This window comes from Bombina bombina, chromosome 2 (assembly GCF_027579735.1).
Source record: "Bombina bombina isolate aBomBom1 chromosome 2, aBomBom1.pri, whole genome shotgun sequence".
In the NCBI taxonomy this organism is placed as follows: Eukaryota; Metazoa; Chordata; class Amphibia; order Anura; family Bombinatoridae; genus Bombina; species Bombina bombina.
Window position 1 is genome coordinate 568865937 of NC_069500.1, and position 21600 is coordinate 568887536.

The following is a 21600-nucleotide window of genomic DNA, read 5'->3' on the forward strand; positions in this document are numbered from 1 at the left end:
CTAATAATTAACCTATTCTATTATAATAAAATTACATTAAACTATCTTAAATTAATAATTAATCTAACCTAACTTTTATACTAAAATTACATAAAACTAAAAATTAAATTAACTATATTATATATTTAAAAACCTAACCCTACCCAAATAATTTAAATCTACACTAAAAAATTACTAAGTTACCAAAAACTAACAACTAAGTTACAAAAAATAAAAAAGAAATTATCAAAGCTTTAAAGTAATTACACCTAATCTAAGGGCCCAAAATTAAAAAAAACCCTAGCCTACAATGAACTACCAATAGCCCTTAAAAGGGCCATTTGCGGGGCATTGCCCCAAAGTAATCAGCTCTTTTACCTGAAATAAAAAATACAAATATCCCCCAACAATAAAACCCACCACCCACACAACCAACCCCCCAAATAAAAAGCCTAACTAAAAAAACCTAAGATCCCCATTGCCCTGAAAAGGGCACTTGGATGGGCATTGCCCTTAAAAGGACATTTAGCTCTATTGCCGCCCAAGTCCTAATCTAAAACTAAAACCCACCCAATAAACCCTTAAAAAATCCTAACACTAACCCCCCGAAGATTCACAGTTTTGAAGATCCGACATCCATCCTCCAAGAAGCCGGGAGAAGTCCTCAACGAAGCGGCCAAAGTGTTCATCCAAGCCCGCAGAAGTCTCCATCCAGACGGCATCTTCTATCTTCATCCATCCGACGCTGAGCGGCTCCATCTTCAAGACTTCCGACACGGAGAATCCTCTTCTTTCCGACGACTACCGATGAATGAAGGTTCCTTTAAATGACGTCATCCAAGATGGCGTCCCTTAGATTCCGATTGGCTGATAGAATTCTATCAGCCAATCGGAATTAAGGTTTAAAAAATCCTATTGGCTGTTGCAATCAGCCAATAGGATTGAGCTTTCATCCTATTGGCTGATCCAATCAGCCAATAGGATTGAGCTCGCATTCTATTGGCTGATTGGATCAGCCAATAGGATGAAATCTCAATCCTATTGGTTGATTTCAACAGCCAATAGGATTTTTTCAACCTTAATTCTGATTGGCTGATATAATTCTATCAGCCAATCAGAATCTAAGGGACGCCATCTTGGATGACGTCATTTAAAGGAACCTTCATTCGACGGTAGTAGCCGGAAAGAAGAGGATGCCCCGCGTCAGATGTCTTGAAGATGGAGCCGCTCTGCGCCAAATGGATGAAGATAGAAGATGCCGTCTGGATGAAGACTTCTTCGGCTTGGATGAAGACTTCGGCCACTTCGTTAAGAACTTCTCCCGGCTTCTTGGAGGATGGATGTCGGATCTTCAAAACTGTAAGTAAATCTTCTGGGGTTAGTGTTAGGATTTTTTAAGGGTTTATTGGGTGGGTTTTAGTTTTAGATAAGGACTTGGGCGTGCAATAGAGCTAAATGCCCTTTTAAGGGCAATGTCCATCCAAATGCCCTTTTCAGGGCAATGGAGAGCTCAGTTTTTTCTAGTTAGCTTTTTATTTGGGGGGTTGGTTGTGTGGGTGGTGGGTTTTACTGTTGGGGGGTATTTGTATTTTTTTTACAGGTAAAAGAGCTGAATACTTTGGGGCAATGCCCCGCAAAAGGCCCTTTTAAGGGCTATTGGTAGTTTATTGTAGGCTAGGGTTTTTTTCATTTTAGGGGGGCTTTTTTAATTTCATAGGGCCCTTAGATTTGGTGTAATTAGATTAAAGCTTTGATAATTTATTTTTTATTTTTTGTAACTTAGTGTTTATTTTTTTGTATAACTTAGTGTTTGTTATTTTTTGTAACTTAGTGTTTGTTATTTTTTGTAACTTAGTTGTTAGTTTTTGGTAACTTTGTAATTTTTTAGTGTAGATTTAAATTATTTGAGTAGGGTTAGGTGTTTAAATATATAATATAGTTATTTTAATTTGTAGTTTTATGTAATTTTAGTATAAAAGTTAGGTTAGATTAATTATTAATTTAAGATAGTTTAATGCAATTTTATTATAATAGTTAGAATAGGTTAATTATTGGTTTAATATAGTTTAATTTAAATCTAAAGGTAAGTTTAAATGTAATATAAGATAGGGATGAGTTAATATTTAATATATAGTTGGCGGGTTGTTAGGTTTAGGGGTTAATAGGTAAATTTACTTTATGGCGATGTGGGGGGCTGGCAGTTTAGGGGTTAATACATTTATTTAGTTGCAGTGGGCTCCGGGAGCGGCAGGATAGGGGTTAATAACCTTATTTAGTTGTGGCGGGGTCCGGGAGCGGCTGGATAGGGTTTAATAACTTTATGAGATTGGCAGCAGTGTAGGGGCAGCAGATTAGGGGTTAATAACATAATGTAGGTGGCGGCAGTATAGGGGGTGGCAGATTAGGGGGTATTAACATAATGTAGGTGGCGGTGGGCTCCGGAGCGGAGGAATAGGGGTTTATAACTTTATTAGAGTAGCGGCAGTGTAGGGGCAGCAGATTAGGGGTTAATAACATAATGTAGGTGGCGGTGGTATAGGGGTGGCAGATTAGGGGGTATTAACATAATGTAGGTGGCGGTGGGCTCCGGAGCGGAGGAATAGGGGTTAATAACTTTATTAGAGTGGCGGCGGTGTAGGGGGCAGCAGATTATGGGTTAATAACATAATGTAGGTGGCGGTGGTATAGGGGGTGGCAGATTAGGGGGTATTAACATAATGTAGGTGGCAGTGGGCTCCGAGAGTGGAGGAATAGGGGTTAATAACTTTATAAGAGTGGCGGCGGGATAGGGGTTAATAACTTTATTTAGTTGTGGCAGGGTCCGGGAGCACCGGGATAGGGGTTAAACAGTTTAGTATAGTGGCTGTGTTTAGTGACAGTATACAAATAAAGCTGGGAAAAAGCCGAATAGCAGCGAGATTGATGACTGTTAGTTAACAACAGTCCGCTGCTCATCACCCCGTACTTGGTGCACAGCTTTTTGTCAGCTTTTTTGTTAAATATTGAGAACGTATTCAGGTCCGCGGCAGCGAAGTTAGGCGATGTCAGGCAAGTGTATTGGTGCCGTTGAATGCAAGAAAGTTGACGGCCCCATAAGTAGGCCTCATTGTGTAAAGTTTATAAAAAAAAGGACATTTAGATGAAAGAGCCAAACGGAAACTCACATTTAGCCAGAGTATACTAATGTACTAGTAGGGGCGGGCTGGTAACTTTGGATGTACCGGCTGACCGTCTATGGATAGTGTCTTCACAAACTTGTCAGATGAAGCAGGCTGGTAACTTAGAGGTGTACCGGCTAACTCTCTCCAGGTCACGTATGCAATGTGCAGGATAATATCACCACATTCAGTGAGTGATATATAGATAGAATTTGTCAAAGGCAGAAATGTTGCTGCTAAAAAAAGAAGGTGAAAACCATAGGTTGTATAAAGCAAGTTAGTTTATTAAAAACAATTGTGATATACCTTTAAGGTATATCCCGCCTACCTTTCCTCCACCCTATATCAAGCACACCTGAACCATCATTCCTTGCCTGAAAATTGTTTTCTCTTTGGAGCTTATTTGATCGCATCCCTCATGCTGTGATTCTACTTTTTGATATTTCCTAACTTGCTTCATTGATTCTTTCTCTCTGAAACAGCAGTAGTAAGTGAGGATCTTTTGCTGTACACTTTACTTTCAAAAGTATTTCATTATTTCTCCAATTCTACCGGAATCCTATTATTTCATCAAACCGGATCAAGGAGCCGCCGGATCTACTTGCAGCGTCCCGGAAGCCGCACTCACACCAACGCAGTATAACGGTCACAGAGGTAAAACCGTTCTCCTCAAACCTAAGGTAATATTTAATCCATTTACAAAGGATCCGTTCTTACCTTGTCACTCTCTGGAAAGCATCCGCATTACCATGCTAAATCTACCGGTTACTACCATAATCTGACTGTGCTGTATATATTTTATGTATGATTGTGTGAGTGCGTGAAGTCATTCCTGAAGAATTGTTACAATAAGGATACAACTACTGATGTTTTACTAAGTGTAACTAAATACACATTTACTCTATCATATCTCTGAACTGATTGCTTTATGTTCCTTACCTATATTGCAACAATTGTTTCTACTCAAGTATTCCTTGCTTCTGCTTGGCATCTACGAAGTTTTCTTTCAGTAAAAGTCTCACCAGTGATTTAACAGGTAGTTCAAACCATACTGCCTGTTTTATTCATTAAAAGAGCAACAAACCCTTAGCTTAAAAACACTGCATAAGTTCCTGCATAAAACAGGACATCACATAATTTTCAGGCCACAGTGTTCTAAGGGTTTGTTACTGGTAAACAAAACTTTGTTATTATGGATGCAAATGAAATTAAAACTGAGTTCTCTAACATACAAAGAAAATTAGATTATCTTGCACAAGGCTTAACAGAAGTACAAGCAGATAATACTGCATTAAAAGCTATTGTTAAAGAATATATGTCTCACAAAAGTACTGATGTACCTGAACCCCATATTCAATACCCTCAACCTTTCACTGGTAAAAGACATGAATTCAGAGATTTCAAGACTGCTTGTAAACTTCTTTTTACCATGAGACCCCGCACATATTATTCAGACCGCATCAGGGTTTGCACCACTATTTCATTTCTACAGGGAGAGCCCAGAACCTGGGCTAACAGGTTTTATGAAAATAATGACCCAATTTTGGATTCACTACAGGATTTCTTTCAAGCTATGTCTAATCTATATGAAGATACAGATACGCAAATAACTGCAGACTCTAAACTACGCGCACTCAAACAGGGTAAGCGCACGGTGGAGGAGTACACAACTGAATTTCAAATGTGGGCAACAGACTCACTATGGAACCAAGTTAGCCTTAAGAATCAGTTTAGGCTGGGCCTATCTGAAAACCTTAAGGATGAACTGTCTCGCCAGGAAATGCCTGATTCTCTTCCAGCACTTATTAAATTAAGCACATCCATAGATAGAAGACTCAGGGAACGGCGAGCAGAGAGATCCACTTCAGACACAATACCCAGACGTCAGGTCACTTATCCTACAACATCTGAGAAATATCAAGGTAGTGTAACCCCTATGGAGATAGGCACTATCAAGGGGCCACTAAGTAATGAGGAAAAAATAAGAAGAAGGTTAGAAAACTTGTGTTTATACTGTGGACAAAAGGAACACACTGTCTCAAGCTGTCCTTCATTACAAAGACAAAAGAAGGGTAAGAAAACCGGTTATAAAAACATATATCATATCTCAGATACAATGCAATTGACTTTACCTCTCTCTTTGCAGTGGGATCAGGAAAATATACACTCCAAGGCATTGATTGACTCAGGTGCATCTGGGAACTACATTGATTCTGTATATATTGTAAATAATAAAATTCCTCTGGTGTGCAAGCAGAACCCTGTGTTTGTTAAATCAATTGATGGTACTTTAATAAATAAGGGACCCATTACACACCAGACAATACCTTTGCTTATAATGATAAACAATGGGCACACAGAATATATTACATTTGATGTGATCCCCATATCATTGCATACTATCATTTTAGGATATAGTTGGTTGCAAAAACATAATCCCAAAATAGATTGGGAATATTCAAAATTTACACTAGACTCAACATATTGTCTAAACACCTGTTACCCTCATAGTATTTTAACATCATCTGAGACAGGGATACCAGGGATATATCAGGATTTGGCAGAGGTCTTCAATTTGAAAGAAGCAGAGAATTTACCACCCCACAGAAGCTTTGATTGCCCTATAGATATAATTCCAGGGTCACCAATACCACATGGGAAGATCTATCCTTTATCACAAGATGAGTTAGTGTATTTAAGGTCCTATTTGGATGACAACCTGAGAAAGGGATTCATATCCCACTCTACATCCCCAGCTGCAGCAGGCATGTTTTTGGTAAAAAACAAAGATGGCACTCTAAGGCCTATAATTGATTACAGGGCTTTAAACTCCATAACCATAAAGAACAGGTATCCATTACCACTAATACCAGAGATAATAGAACGGTTAAAAGGAGCACAAATATTTACTAAACTAGATTTAAAAGGGGCATATAACCTTATCAGAATGAAGAAAGGTGACGAATGGAAGACCGCTTTTCGGACTCGATATGGGTTATATCAATATAACGTCATGCCTTTTGGATTGAGCAATGCCCCAGCTACTTTCCAACACTTTATTAATGAAATCTTCCGAGATCTAATGGATATCTGTGTTATAGTGTATCTAGATGACATTCTAATTTATTCCAATACAGAACAGGAACACGAAAGACATGTACGTTGGGTCTTAATGCGCTTGAAGGAACACAAGTTATATGCCAAACATGAAAAGTGTTTATTTCATGTGAACAAAATCAAATTCCTGGGATACATAATAACTCCTAACAGGATCCAAATGGATCCAGATAAAGTTTCATCTGTACTAGAATGGCCCACACCAAAATCGGTTTGTGCCCTACAACGTTTTATTGGCTTTGCCAATTACTATCGAAAGTTTATAAAAAACTTTTCTGATATAGTAAAGCCCTTAACTCAGTTGACTAGTAAGAAACAAAGATATAAATGGACCGAACAGGCCCAATTAGCTTTTGACTACTTAAAGGGGCAATTCTCCAAAGCCCCCATTTTACACATGCCAGATCCTAAGCTACAATATGTGTTAGAGGTAGACGCCTCAAGTTCAGGTATAGGAGCAGTTCTATCTCAACAAGTAGACAACAAATCAGAATTATTTCCTGTAGCTTATTATTCAAGAAGATTCACACCTGCAGAAAATAATTATAGTATAGGAGATAAAGAACTCCTTGCTATCAAAGAATCCCTTGAACAATGGAGGCACTTACTGGAAGGTACACAAAAACCATTTAAAATCTTCACAGATCATAAGAATCTGGAATATTTGAAGAAAAGCAAAACTCTAACTTCCAGACAAGTAAGGTGGTCATTATTCTTAGATAGGTTCAATTTCTTGATCACTTATCGACCAGGAAGCCTGAATACCAAGGCTGATGCATTATCCAGAGTACAGGAAATGACACCTCAAGAGACCCTGACTCCAATCGTACCAATCGAAAAATTTATTGGAGTCCTAACACCTTTAGAGGAAGAGATTAAAAGGGCACAAGAAAAAGAAACCAATACACCTAAATCCTGTCACAAAAACCTAAATACTGGTTTAATAAACCATAAAGATCAATTGTATATACCCTGTTCATTAAGAAAACAAATATTGAAACACACTCATGATGAACCTTTATCCGGTCATACTGGAATACAAAAAACCATTGAAAAAACAAGAAGAAACTTTTGGTGGCCCAAAATGAATCAAACCATCCAAGATTATGTCAATTCCTGTGACACTTGTGCTAGAAATAAAATAGATCATAAAGGGCCCATCGGATTGTTGACCCCATTGCCAGTTCCGGATAAACCCTGGTCCATGATCTCGATGGACTTTATTGTAGAGCTACCAAAATCAAGGAACTTTAACACTATATTAGTTGTCATAGATCATCTAACAAAATTGGGACATTTTATACCCCTAAAAAGGTTACCCTCAGCTTTTACTACAGCAAATGTTTTCCTTAACCACATAGTGAAACTCCACGGACTACCCACTGATATAATAACAGATAGAGGTACACAATTCACCTCATCCTTTTGGAGATCATTATGCAAATTGTTAAAAATCACACCAAGATATTCAACAGCCTTCCATCCCCAAACCAATAGGATGACTGAGAAACTAAATCAAACATTAGAACAATATCTTCGTTGTTACATTTCCCATTTGCAGGATGATTGGATAGATTATTTATCAATGGCGGAATTCTCTTACAACAATTCGGTATCATCCTCAACAAAAATGACACCGTTCTATGTAACCTATGGCTATCATCCGACAACTTTGACACTATCTAAAACTGACGTAAACTCACCAGCTGCTAAAGACTATTCTTTACAACTTGAAGCAAGACTAGCCCTAGTCAAAAAACATTTATCTGATGCAAAGAATTATCAGAAAGCTTATTATGATAAACGTCACAGACCCAGTCCAGTCTATAAAGTGGGTGACAAAGTGTTATTATCTGTAAAGAATCTAAAACTACATGTACCCTCTAAGAAATTGGCGAACCAATACATTGGACCTTTTGTAATCAATAAAATTTTGAACCCTATGACGGTATGTTTAACTCTTCCTGCAGCTTATAGGATTCATCCCACTATACATGTGTCTCTGATAAAACCTTATAATTCTACTGTACAAACCAGTCTTCAGACTCCAACTGCGTTACAAATAGATGACCACGACGAATTTGAGGTGGACCGTATTCTAGATTCTAGGATTAAGAATCGTCACCTAGAGTACTTGTTACAATGGAAAGGTTTTGGTCCTGAGGACAATTCTTGGCATCGTAGCACTGACATTTCTGCTCCCCGTCTGATTAGATCCTTTCATCGCAGGTATCCTTTGAAGCCATCCCTCTCGTCAATTGGGGGACCCCTTAGCGGGGGGAGTGTGTGATATACCTTTAAGGTATATCCCGCCTACCTTTCCTCCACCCTATATCAAGCACACCTGAACCATCATTCCTTGCCTGAAAATTGTTTTCTCTTTGGAGCTTATTTGATCGCATCCCTCATGCTGTGATTCTACTTTTTGATATTTCCTAACTTGCTTCATTGATTCTTTCTCTCTGAAACAGCAGTAGTAAGTGAGGATCTTTTGCTGTACACTTTACTTTCAAAAGTATTTCATTATTTCTCCAATTCTACCGGAATCCTATTATTTCATCAAACCGGATCAAGGAGCCGCCGGATCTACTTGCAGCGTCCCGGAAGCCGCACTCACACCAACGCAGTATACCGGTCACAGAGGTAAAACCGTTCTCCTCAAACCTAAGGTAATATTTAATCCATTTACAAAGGATCCGTTCTTACCTTGTCACTCTCTGGAAAGCATCCGCATTACCATGCTAAATCTACCGGTTACTACCATAATCTGACTGTGCTGTATATATTTTATGTATGATTGTGTGAGTGCGTGAAGTCATTCCTGAAGAATTGTTACAATAAGGATACAACTACTGATGTTTTACTAAGTGTAACTAAATACACATTTACTCTATCATATCTCTGAACTGATTGCTTTATGTTCCTTACCTATATTGCAACAATTGTTTCTACTCAAGTATTCCTTGCTTCTGCTTGGCATCTACGAAGTTTTCTTTCAGTAAAAGTCTCACCAGTGATTTAACAGGTAGTTCAAACCATACTGCCTGTTTTATTCATTAAAAGAGCAACAAACCATTAGCTTAAAAACACTGCATAAGTTCCTGCATAAAACAGGACATCACAACAATTTAAAAGCAATAACAAGCATGGGTTAATGCAACGCGTTTCTCAACCTTAACCTTGGCTGTTTCCTCAGGCATAAAGCACCTTCTAACTGACAAAATATTTAAACAAAATGGGCGTGTAAACATACCTACATCATTAATTGCTCGATTAGCTGTTTGCAACATACTTGCAAACAATATGTTAAAAAACCATATGATACAATGTTGTGCATTAGCTTTTGCCACATAGTTAACAATACTAAAAATACATAGAATAAAGTTTTACATTGAGATACATACAGAAAAAGGATCTTTAGCAATATCCACCATAGTTAGGTTCACAATAGTAGTAGTAAGGTCCAAATCTATATAAACCCATAATCATAACTAATATAGCAAATAACTAATTTAATTACTAAGCCCCCTAACCTAACCCCCTCCCCTAAATTAACCCCAATTACTACTAAATTACTCTTAAAATAAAAATCCTAAAATTAAATTACAAATAATTAATCTAACATTAAAAAAATAATTAATCTAACATTAAAAAAAATAAAAAGTCTAACATTACAGAAAAAAATAAACAAAATTATCAAAAATAATTTTTTTTAAACCTAATCCCTATGAAAATAAAAAAGCCCCCCAAAATAAAAACACCCCCTAATCTGAACTAAACTACCAATAGCCCTTAAAGGGGCCTTTTGTAGGGCATTGCCCTAAGTTAAACAGCTCTTTTAGGTTTTAAAAAATATTAAGCCCCCCCTAATAGTATAATCCCCCCCCCACCAAACCCCCCAAAATAAAAAAAAATAACACTAAAAAAACCTAAACTTCCCATTGCCCCTAAATTTGTATGGGCATTCAGCTCCTTTACTGCCCTTTAAAGAGCACTCGGCTCTTTTACAGCCCATTAAATCCCTAATCATAAAAAAGAAAATCCTAAAACTATGCCCCAAATAGGTATTTACCGTTCCTGAAGTCCGAGGAGAAGGTCTTCTTCCAGACGGCTCCATCCTCTTCTATATTCATTCTGAGCCAAGGCGACGCAGAGCAGAGGTGCGGAGCTGACTTCCCCGATGCACGAATCCTCAGCGGTGGTCCTCATCGGTGGTTTTCAGTGGCAGTCTTCAGTGGCGGTTGTCCTCAGCGGAGTGGAGGCTCCTCTTCATGCGATCGTCCATTGCACACTGAAGATTGAATGCAAGGTACCCCATATTTATTGGGGTACCTTGCATTGCTATTGGCTGAAATTTTGAAATCAGCCAATAGGATGAGAGCTACTGAAATCTTATTGGCTGATTTGAACAGCCAATAGGATTTCAGAAGCTCTAATCCTATTGGCTGATTTAAAAATTTCAGTCAATAGGAATGCAAGGTACCCCAAATTGATTGTGGTACCTTCCATTCAATTTTTTGTGTATTTCGGAGATCGGATGAATAGGATCCTCCACACCGCTGAGGATTGCTACCTCTGAGAACCGCTGCTCATATCCGTACATCAGGGATGACCGCGCCGCACCTCTGCTCCTCGCCACCTTCGCACAGGATGTAGATAGAAGATGATGAAGCCGCCTGGAAGAAGACCTTCTCCGCCAGACTTCATGAATAGTGAGTACCTATTTGGGGCTTAGTTTTAGGATTTTTTTTTTTTTATATTATTTTTTTATTTTTAAGATTAGGGATTTAATGGCTGTAAAAGAGCTGATTGCCCTTTTAAGGGCAGTAAAAGAGCTGATTGCCCTTTTTAGAGCAGAAAAAGATATGAATGCCCTTTTAAGGGCAATGCCCATACAAATGCTCCTTTAGGGGCAATGGGTAGTTTAGGTTTTTTAGTGTTAGGTTTTTTATTTTGGGGGGTTGGTTGGGTGGGGGGTTTTATTGTTAGGGGGTAATTGGTATTTTATTTTTAAGCAAAAGAGCTGTTTAACAATGCCTACAAAAGGCCCTTTTGTACATCCCCTTCATCAAAACAACAAAACATGTGAAGACACAGCATATTTATAAAGCATAAAATTAAGTGATATACACACCCCCTCCTACTCTTGTGGCGCCAAACAATCAGTGTTTGGAACGCAATCCTGCGTTCCAGCATATCGTGAGACCGAAAGTCACTATCCGTAACTTTCTATAAGCATAGGTGTGGTTAAGAGAGACGATTACACTTCAACTTATACATTTAGATCTTATGTGTACTGTTGTCATGGCAACTGATCAAATCCAAAAAAGCCCATGTTCATTAGGTACTAATATTTTATACACCTTTAAGTGATCCTTGCTCAATAATCCTATCTAATCTCCCTGTGAAACTTCAGAATCAGTCTGAGGTGTTTTACCTCTCACTCTCATCTCAGTACTACAATTGGCATTATTTACATGTATACACACTCTAAACAAAAACACCTAAATGTATATCCTGCAGGCATACATTTACAATCTCAATATGCTCCATGTTAAATCCCCTTCGACTAGAGTATAATCTGGGCTATGTTGTCTCCTAAATAAGCAATCACCAGGACAAGCTAATACTTCCCATACTAATTTATAGAGAATCAATTTGAATGGTAACCACATGACACTGGCTTAATATAGTATCATAGTCCTGACATTCCACAGTAGTGTTAATGTTCGTATTAGTTGTTGTTATAAATCCTCTTCAGGCTCATCTATTTTCAATGCAACATGATGGTTTACACACTTGTGTATAAACTGAGTGACCATGGGTACATGTACATTGGTCCGGTCTCATGTGTCATGGTATTGTTCACAGGGTTACCCTAGTGAAAAAACAGTCGGTACCAAATCCACTGTATACCACTTAAACTCACACAGCCTTTGTATCCCCACAAGCACCCCCGGTATGTGGCACATAAAGTATATACCCAAGAATTATGATACTCATATATCATATTTGTTAGCACCCCTGCTCTAATCTATAATGTCCAGAACATGTATACAAGTGTACGAGTGACCTCAACTATTCCCTCTACCCGGTGATAAGGGGAGGCGAAGTTACTCGTCCGCCCCAAGTCACCTTCAGGCTCTAAGGTGGCATATGTATAGTATTCAACCCTACAAAAAGCCCCTTATCTGCCTTCTAGGTATTTATAGGATTTGTACACAGTTGAATGCACTCCTGGTTAGTAACACACATTAGGACTAGATTAGAAGCTTGAATTCTTCAAGGCCTGGCCAGGGAACTTTACAAGAACGGATGGCAAACCACAGAACATGGGCTTTTTGGATTTGAGCAAGAATCACTTAAAGGTGTATAAAATATTAGTGCGTAATGAACATGGGCTTTTTTGGATTTGATCAGTTGCCATGACAACAGTACAAATAAGAACTAAACGTATAAGTTGAAGTGTGATTGTCTCTCTTAACCACACCTATGCTTATAGAAAGTTGCGGACTGTCACTTCCGGTCTCAAGATATGCTGGAACGCAGAATATAACATTGGAATATAAAATATTTATAACTACCATCGGACTTTCGCTCACACTAACTTTTTACTTTCAACTTGTAATATGCCCACTAACCCAGCCACGTTAAAACTTTACTTTGAGCGCAGTTAGCGCGATAGCTAAATATTTTGTTAGCCGGCCACTTGTAATCTGGCCCTAAATGTAAATGACCACATCAGAATTTTTAGTTAATTTAATATAACATTTATATAAAACAGTTCACAGGCAACATTTGTGTAGGAAGAAATTACATTTTCTGAATTCAATGTTTTCTCATTATAAACATTACTGCAGACGAAATACAGAAATGTTGAAATGTTTAAATTATCCCTATCAAGTTTTTATTACTTGCATGAATTTAATTTTCAATTATATCAATTTGTCACAGGAGAGATATAAATATATCATTTTACAGTATTGCTATGTGTTCAAAGACATATTCAAATAATTTTGCATATTATTATCTAAAGTAAAATAAATTTGAATTTGTTATATATACCTTTTGAAAGTTAGAAACATATATTAATCTATCTTTAAATTAAGAATGTCTAGTATTTAGATTATTTAAAACTACTGATGTATTTAAAGATATTACTTAGGTTGCCTGCAAAAAAAAAATGATTTGCAGCACTAAATTCCTTTATGTATTTTTTTGTGATATATGACAGGAAACTAATATGTGCATTTACAGTATTTTACATATCTGATGCATACTAAAACTTCATTTTGTGTCTTCTGCTTTTAGGGTGGTAATAGAAGGCCCATCAAATCTAACCATTGGTGCAAACTACAGTCTGAATTCATTTACTGGTTGCTGTCAGTTGGTGAACTCACCATCCTTTAATTGCAGTTTGCTTAATTAATTGCCTTAGTAGATTGTCCAGTATTGTGTTTGAAAAACTGAAACAGGAGTAAAATGATGACATACAAAATTTCACTAAATTAAAGGGATATAAAAACCCATTTTTTTTCTTTAACGATTCAGATAGGGCATGTGATTTAAGAAACTTTGTCATTTACTCTTATTATCAATTTATATTCATTCTCTTGGTATCTTATTTGAAAAGGCATGAATGTAAGTTTAGGAGCCAGTCCATTTTTGGTTCAGCACCCTGGGTAATGCTTGCTGATTGGATGCTACATTTAGCAAGCGCTACCCAGGGTGCTGAACCAAAAATGGGCTGGCTCCTAAGCTTACATTCCTGCTTTTTAAAATAAATATAACAAGAGAATGAATTTGGGTTTCATATCCCTTTAAGAGGTGTTTCCTATTATTAAAGATTTAAATTAAACTCAGGATGTTTCTTGCACTTTTAAACCAGGTCTTAAAAAGTGTTTTCTATTAAGGCCCAATTCACAGTTTATTGTTTTGTTTCTAAATAGTCTTTTATTTTTGTGTTCATTTTTCATTGTACAGTTGTTAGAAGGTGTTCATTTTCAACACGTAACAGAGAGTTTTATTTTTCCTCATTTGGTATAAAAGGGTATAAGCCAAACTGTTATCAATTTTAATTAAATGCCATTAGCCATACTGTGTAATAGAATAAAGTAAATATTGAGAGAATGTCGTATATATTAGCTTTTTTCCCCACAGCATTTAGATTATTTAAAGGGACAGCGTACACCAATTTTCAGATAACTGCATGCAATAGACACTACTATGAAGAAGAATATGCACAGATACTGATCTAAAAATCCAGTTTAAAACCTTTTAAAAACTTACTTAGAATCTCCCAGTTTAGCACCGATGATGAGGTTAGTTTGGGACACCCAGTGAAATGGGATGGGAAAGTAGGAAGAACAGACACTCCCTCCCCCGCATATGAAAAGACAGATTACAGAAACAGGAGCAACAGGAATATGTAGACTTCAGTCTACATCTGATACTTTGGAGCTTGGTTAGGAGAGTGAAAATAAGCACAATATCATTAAAAACAAAACTATACATTCAATACATACAAAGAACACTCCCAGATAGGCTATATAAATGGATGCTCTACAAAACATTTATGCAAAGAAAAATATAGTGTACAATGTCCCTTTAAGGTAATAAACCAGTGTATGTTTATTACTGATACACATATTTTAAGAATAGTTCAACTATGCTATTATTTGTCATTGTTAACAAGTTTTAGGTGTATAAATAAATTACACAGTTTCCGATTAGTTGGATTTTTTTTTACCTCAATAACATATTGCACAAAAATAGATTCTTTTATGGGTCCTGGAGAAAGCCAAATTGGTTTACCATGTGGAATGTATCAATGCTTAAAAGAAAAAAAGATTTTTGATGTACAGGTTTGGAGATTATTTTGTTCATTTACCCTGAATTTTTCTACACTTTAATTTGTTTCCAATGATCCATTTCAACCTCTGGAGTGTATTTAATTGTTTACAATAGCTCCTTTTATTTTATTTCGGCATTCAAAATAGCTGATTTTTCCTGTGGTATCCCTATCTATTTTAAATGTTCCTATACTTCAGTATAGGTTAAATAAAACCAATGTAAACATAGCTAGCAGAAGAAATGACACTCTCAGTAAGAGGTAGAAGAGACAACAAATAAAATGTTAATTTTTAGTTTTTTTCAGTATTGGGTTTTGGTTTACAGAGATAATATAACGAAGCATGTGTGTGCACATAAAGTGATAAACTAAGGATATCTGATGATTTCCCTGCAAGCTCAACCCTTTTTGATGGGTCGTTGTTTCAAAGAATTTTTTTTTTTAGCCATTTCAAATACAAAAGTAAACATAAAGGAGCAATGGCTTATACTTTGTCGCTGGTATAACAAGTAATTGTAAACACGTATCTGGAGCTAACATACAAACATGAAGACTTTTCAGGACATGGAATGTTGACAAAACCAATTGAATCCAAAGCCCATCCAACTACTTTAGTAATTCACTAAGTATATTATATAAAAAATCACTACATGGGAAACCAAATAGCTGTTAAAATATCAGACATTTTTAGTGAGATTATTATGCATTATTATTGACTAACAAAAAAGCTATGACAGATATCAAAATATATTTCTATATTTTTGTATACATTGTATTTTTACTGGCATAATATGCACTGACATTCCATATGCATACTTTGTTTTTTATTAAACTAAAATTAGAACTGTAAAAAGAATTGTTTTATGTTTATTGATATTTATCTTACATTGTCTTGTTAATAATGGCAGTTAAATATGTACAAAAGCCATAGGACAAATGGTCCACTGCTCGAAAGAACCTGTAACAGATCAGCAAAGTAAGAGCACTATATACAGAAGTCAAAGAATTGTGATCATACTGAGGCAAAGAATAAAGTGAGGCTGATGGCAGGTAATATAAGAAATCAGTAATGAGTTCAGAGCCAGGAAATAAGTTAAAGGTGGAAAAAGACAGGATTGTAGTTAAAACCACTGAACAAGGTAAAGGAGTTCTGTGAGCACAAAAATCTCATCAGTATCAGGCACAGACAATAGCAAGAACATACCAAGAAAACATTACACATCTCTATAAAGACCTTCCACAGTCTAAGTTAGCTTTAGGAAGAACCTTATGGGTTATTCTTTCTTGCTGAAACTGAAGATACCTGTGAGCATTTTGCAATTTAGACCACAAATTACACCCACTAACAAGTCTAGCAAAATCTCACAATTCAGCGAGAACTATTTAATTTTGGACACCTAATAATATTGTACCAACTCATTAGATGTTGGTGTCTACAAGGAACACTGAGTGGCCAGATTGGTTCAGTTGATTTGTAGCTATCCTATTCAATTGCATCATTGAATATCACTTTTAAAACGTGATAAATATCAATAAGTACAATGATAATCAACTCACTGACAAACAGGATGATGTATCTATAAAAAAGAGACTTTTCCGGTAGAAAATTGAAGCATGGTAATGACAAGTGATTCTCTCTTGACAATGGCTTCCTTTTGTGATTTTTTTTAGGTTAAAAGACATTTAATCATTTTTTTATGATTCAAATTGTAGAAGATTTTTTTAAAAATTCTATTATCAAATTGACTTTGTTCATTCAGTATCCTTTGTTGAAAGGCAGGTAGTTAGGCTCAGGAGCCTGCACATGTCTAGAGCACTATATAGAAATATAAATAGTTATATAGCTTTCTTATGGCAAGAATTAATAAAGATACTATGAACAATGAGTTCCCCACAACATGCAATAATAAACAGAAGCAGATAATAAAGTAACACAGAATATATTTAAATGCAAATAGAACAACATATAAATAACATAACATTCCCACGCTTTGCAGGGTACCCTTTTTCCCAAAATACACTGCTAAGTAAAGTCCCTTGTGGTGGTGCACGTTGGGGCCCTTAGTAAGTTTCAGATATCTGTTTAGTGTGAGGGATAACTGTAACTGTTCCACTACCTGAATCCTCCTGTAGAATGTTCTAGAAAAGGTCTGCTTTCTCTGCTGCTTGCTTTTCCACTTAAAGGGCCACTGTAAGTAAATATTTTCTATGCCTGTTACTAACTAACTACCCCAAATACGCTTTTTATCAATAGCATTTCATTAACATATCTCTACCGTATATCAGAAATCTTGTCTGCAAATGTAATTGTTTTCCAAACGCACTCCGTGGGAATCCTTTGCTCTGTACCAATCCGTTTACAATACCTAGGTTTCAAAATGGCGCTTTAAACACAAAGTTATTTGTTTAAGTATTTTGAACATGCAGTGCTGAAAATAGTGGGCAGGACAACGTGACATCATCGGCGAATAAAAGATATAACTTTTAGAACGTTATGAAACTTCGTTTTGGAGAAAATATAGGTCAGTAGGTTTTAATTAATGTTTATTAACTTTAATATGTTAGTTGTTTAGCTTAAAAATTATAACAGAAAGTAATCCTTTAAGTGCTGACAGTCTGAAATGACAGCTCACTCTAGTTCTACTGTAGCTGCTTCTTACTGTGACATCAGGCTGAGTGTTCACAGCATGCAGGGTCCTGGATGCTTTATTTCCACTTAAGTGCTGACAGTCTGAAATGACAGCTCACTCTAGTTCTACTGTAGCTGCTTCTTACTGTGACATCAGGCTGAGTGTTCACAGCATGCAGGGTCCTGGATGCTTTATTTCCACTTAAGTGCTGACAGTCTGAAATGACAGCTCACTCTAGTTCTACTGTAGCTGCTTCTTACTGTGACATCAGGCTGAGAGTTCACAGCATGCAGGGTCCTGGATGCAGCCTTTATCATCCCAGGCAGAATCACACACACATCTTTCAGCAGCCCTGAACAGCTCTGACTAAACTCTCCTCACAGGAAGTCTCTGTTTGTATTTATGTGTTTATACGGTACCCTACACTAATAATGGTACACTTGGTAAATATGAGCAAAGAAGGCTGTAAAAAAATGATTTTATTATTTAACCTTTTGATCTTTTGTTCAAAGAATACACAGAAATACTCTGCTCTCAATCGACTAGATTTAGAGTTGGGCGGTAGCCGTCAAAACCAGCGTTAGAGGCTCCTAACGCTGGTTTTTACCGCCCTCTGGTATTTGGAGTCAGTCAGGAAAGGGTCTAACGCTCACTTTGCAGCCGCGACTTTTCCATACCGCAGATCCCCCTACGCCATTTGCGTATCCTATCTTTTCAATGGGATCTTTCTAACGCCGGTATTTAGAGTCGTGGCTGAAGTGAGCGTTAGAAATCTAACGACAAAACTCCAGCTGCAGAAAAAACCCAGTAGTTAAGAGCTTTCTGGGCTAATGCCGGTTCATAAAGCTCTTAACTACTGTGCTCTAAAGTACACTAACACACATAAACTACCTATGTACCCCTAAACCGAGGCCCCCCCACACCGCCGCCACTCTATTAAATTTTTTTAACCCCTAATCTGCCGCTCCGTACACCGCCCCCAGCTACATTATCCCTATGTACCCCTAATCTGCTGCCCCTAACATCGCCGACACCTACATAATATTTATTAACCCCTAATCTGCCCCCCCAACGTCGCCGCTACCTACCTACACTTATTAACCCCTAATCTGTCGACCGAACCGCACCACTACTATAATAAATGTATTAACCACTAATCATCCTCACTCCCGCCTCAATAACCCTATAATAAATAGTATTAACCCCTAATCTGCCCTCCCTAACATCGCCAACACCTAACTTCAAACATTAACCCCTAATCTGCCGACCGGTGCTCACCGCTATTCTAATATATTTTTTAACCCCTAAAGCTAAGTCTAACCCTAACACTAACACCCCCCTAAGTTAAATATAATTTTTATCTAACGAAATAAATTAACTATTATTAAATAAATTAATCCTATTTAAAACTAAATACTTACCTGTAAAATAAACCCTAATATAGCTACAATATAAATTATAATTATATTGTAGCTATTTTAGGATTAATATTTATTTTACAGGCAACTTTGTAATTATTTTAACCAGGTACAATAGCTATCAAATAGTTCATAACTATTTAATAGTTACCTATTTAAAATAATTACAAAATTACCTGTAAAATAAATCCTAACCTAAGTTACAATTAAACCTAACACTACACTAGCAATAAATAAATTAAATAAAATACCTACAATTATCTACAATTAAACCTAACACTACACTATCAATAAATGAATTAAATAAAATACCTACAATTATCTACAATTAAACCTAACACTACACTATCAATAAATGAATTAAATAAAATACCTACAAATAAATACAATTAAATAAACTAACTAAAGTACAAAAAATAAAAAAGAACTAAGTTACAAAAAATAAAAAAATATTTACAAACATTAGAAAAAAATTACAACAATTTTAAACGAATTACACCTACTCTAAGCCCCCTAATAAAATAACAAAGCCCCCCAAAATAAAAAAATGCCCTACCCTATTCTAAATTAAAAAAGTTCAAAGCTCTTTTACCTTACCAGCCCTGAAAAGGGCCCTTTGCGGGGCATGCCCCAAAGAATTCAGCTCTTTTGCCTGTAAAAAAAAAAACATACAATACCCCCCCCAACATTACAACCCACCACCCACATACCCCTAATCTAACCCAAACCCCCCTTAAATAAACCTAACACTAAGCCCCTGAAGATCTCCCTACCTTGTCTTCACCTCACCGGGTTCAGCGATCGGTCCAGAAGAGGGTCTGAAGTCTTGATCCAAGCGGTGGCTGAAGAACTCCATCATCGGGCTGAAGTCGGAAGTCCATCATCGGGATGAAGTCTTCTATCAAGCCGCATCTTCAATCTTCTTTCTTCCGGAGCGGAGCCATCTTCTTCCCAGCCGACGCGGATCCAACCTCTTCAAGCGACGCCTACTCGCCGAATGACGGTTCCTTTAAATGACGTCATCCAAGATGGCGTCCCTCGAATTCCGATTGGCTGATAGGATTCTATCAGCCAATCAGAATTAAGGTAGGAATATTCTGATTGGCTGATGGAATCAGCCAATCAGATTCAAGTTCAATCCGATTGGCTGATCCAATCATCCAATCAGATTGAGCTTGCATTCTATTGGCTGTTCCGATCAGCCAATAGAATGCGAGCTCAATCTGATTGGCTGATTCTAGCCCTAATGTCTCTTAAGCCTGGAAAATACATTATAAAAGTTACACAAGCCATCACATGTAGGATTAAAGTCCAGTCGTACAGGAGGAAGCAAAACATCACAAACAAGAGAGTTTAATCCCTCCCACGTTCCCATGATTCCTTAGTTATTTTTTTGCCTACAGCAAGATGGATGGTGAAACTTGAAGTGCTGAGCTACATGATGATTGAAAAGGATTCTCAAACTGATGTGAGACTCGATATCCCCCTCAGAGAGCTGGGAATAAAACAGGGGAGTGTGCAAGAGTACACTGGCAATGAGACTAATTCTTGAGCAGGGGTTTGTCACTTACCTGACACAGGTGTAACTGGGACTGGTCTTGTAGCATCCTGCTGTTGGTGCATCAGAGTACTCCTTCCTTATATCCTGTGTTAGTGCATACGTCACTGGGAGCTTGGTAAGCATGGTAGAGTGAGTTCTAACAGGTAACTAGGTATTTGCACTCACAAAGCCTGCAGGCTATTATCATGAACATGTACAAATGATTCACATAGTCTGGGGACATAATTACACTCACCAGATAGCAAAACATATTTTTGTGTTCCCTTGAGGGTGTTAACCATTTATTTGCCTTTTTAACTGTATTTCTGTGCTGCTATCTCATTTTAAATACTCGCCTTTCCTTACTATTGCAAATCATTGTGGAGCAAACTGGTGCAGATAAAGTCTTAGGACATAACACTAATCCCTTAGAAGGGCAATCTACTAACAATTTAACCTGTTCTTATATGTGTTGGTGTGTCGCTCTACTCAACTTTGAAACCTATGTGCTGAGGTTGTTTCTGCTGCTAGATAGGGTCTTGCAGTGTTATATTTGCAGCAGAGTACTCAGGGTTTTTGCTTACCCACTAGGGTTCTTCCCTGGAAAGTTCTATGGAGCGATCTCCTAACATAAAACCACAAAATCCCTCTGTAGTTTCATATCTGATTGTTTTCACACCACCAACAGTTAAACACAAACTCATACTCAGGACAGAGCACAGACTCTGAGCAATCCATCTAGGTAACCTGAACCCATACAGTAATTGGAGGTAACGGTGCTTTACTGCTGCAAGACAAAAAAGCTAAGGGCAGGGTTAAGTCCGCTAGATGATTTCACTTCTTTTAAGATTCCAAGATGCAAAGATCCTCCTTTTCAGTGTCTCAAAAATCAGACACATCCAAGTCC

The 21600-nt window shown here is 37.2% G+C and overlaps 1 protein-coding gene across 1 annotated transcript in view; it reads left to right on the forward strand.

Annotated features, from left to right (window-relative positions):
- SLC28A3 (solute carrier family 28 member 3) overlaps window positions 1–13934 on the forward strand; it is a 194008-nt gene extending 180074 nt beyond the window's left edge. The window contains exon 18 of the mRNA XM_053700598.1: window positions 13566–13934. Coding sequence (XP_053556573.1) covers window positions 13566–13683 — 118 coding nt within the window. The 3' untranslated portion in view covers window positions 13684–13934. The remainder of the gene's footprint in view (window positions 1–13565) is intronic.
- Window positions 13935–21600: the final 7666 nt, after the last annotated feature.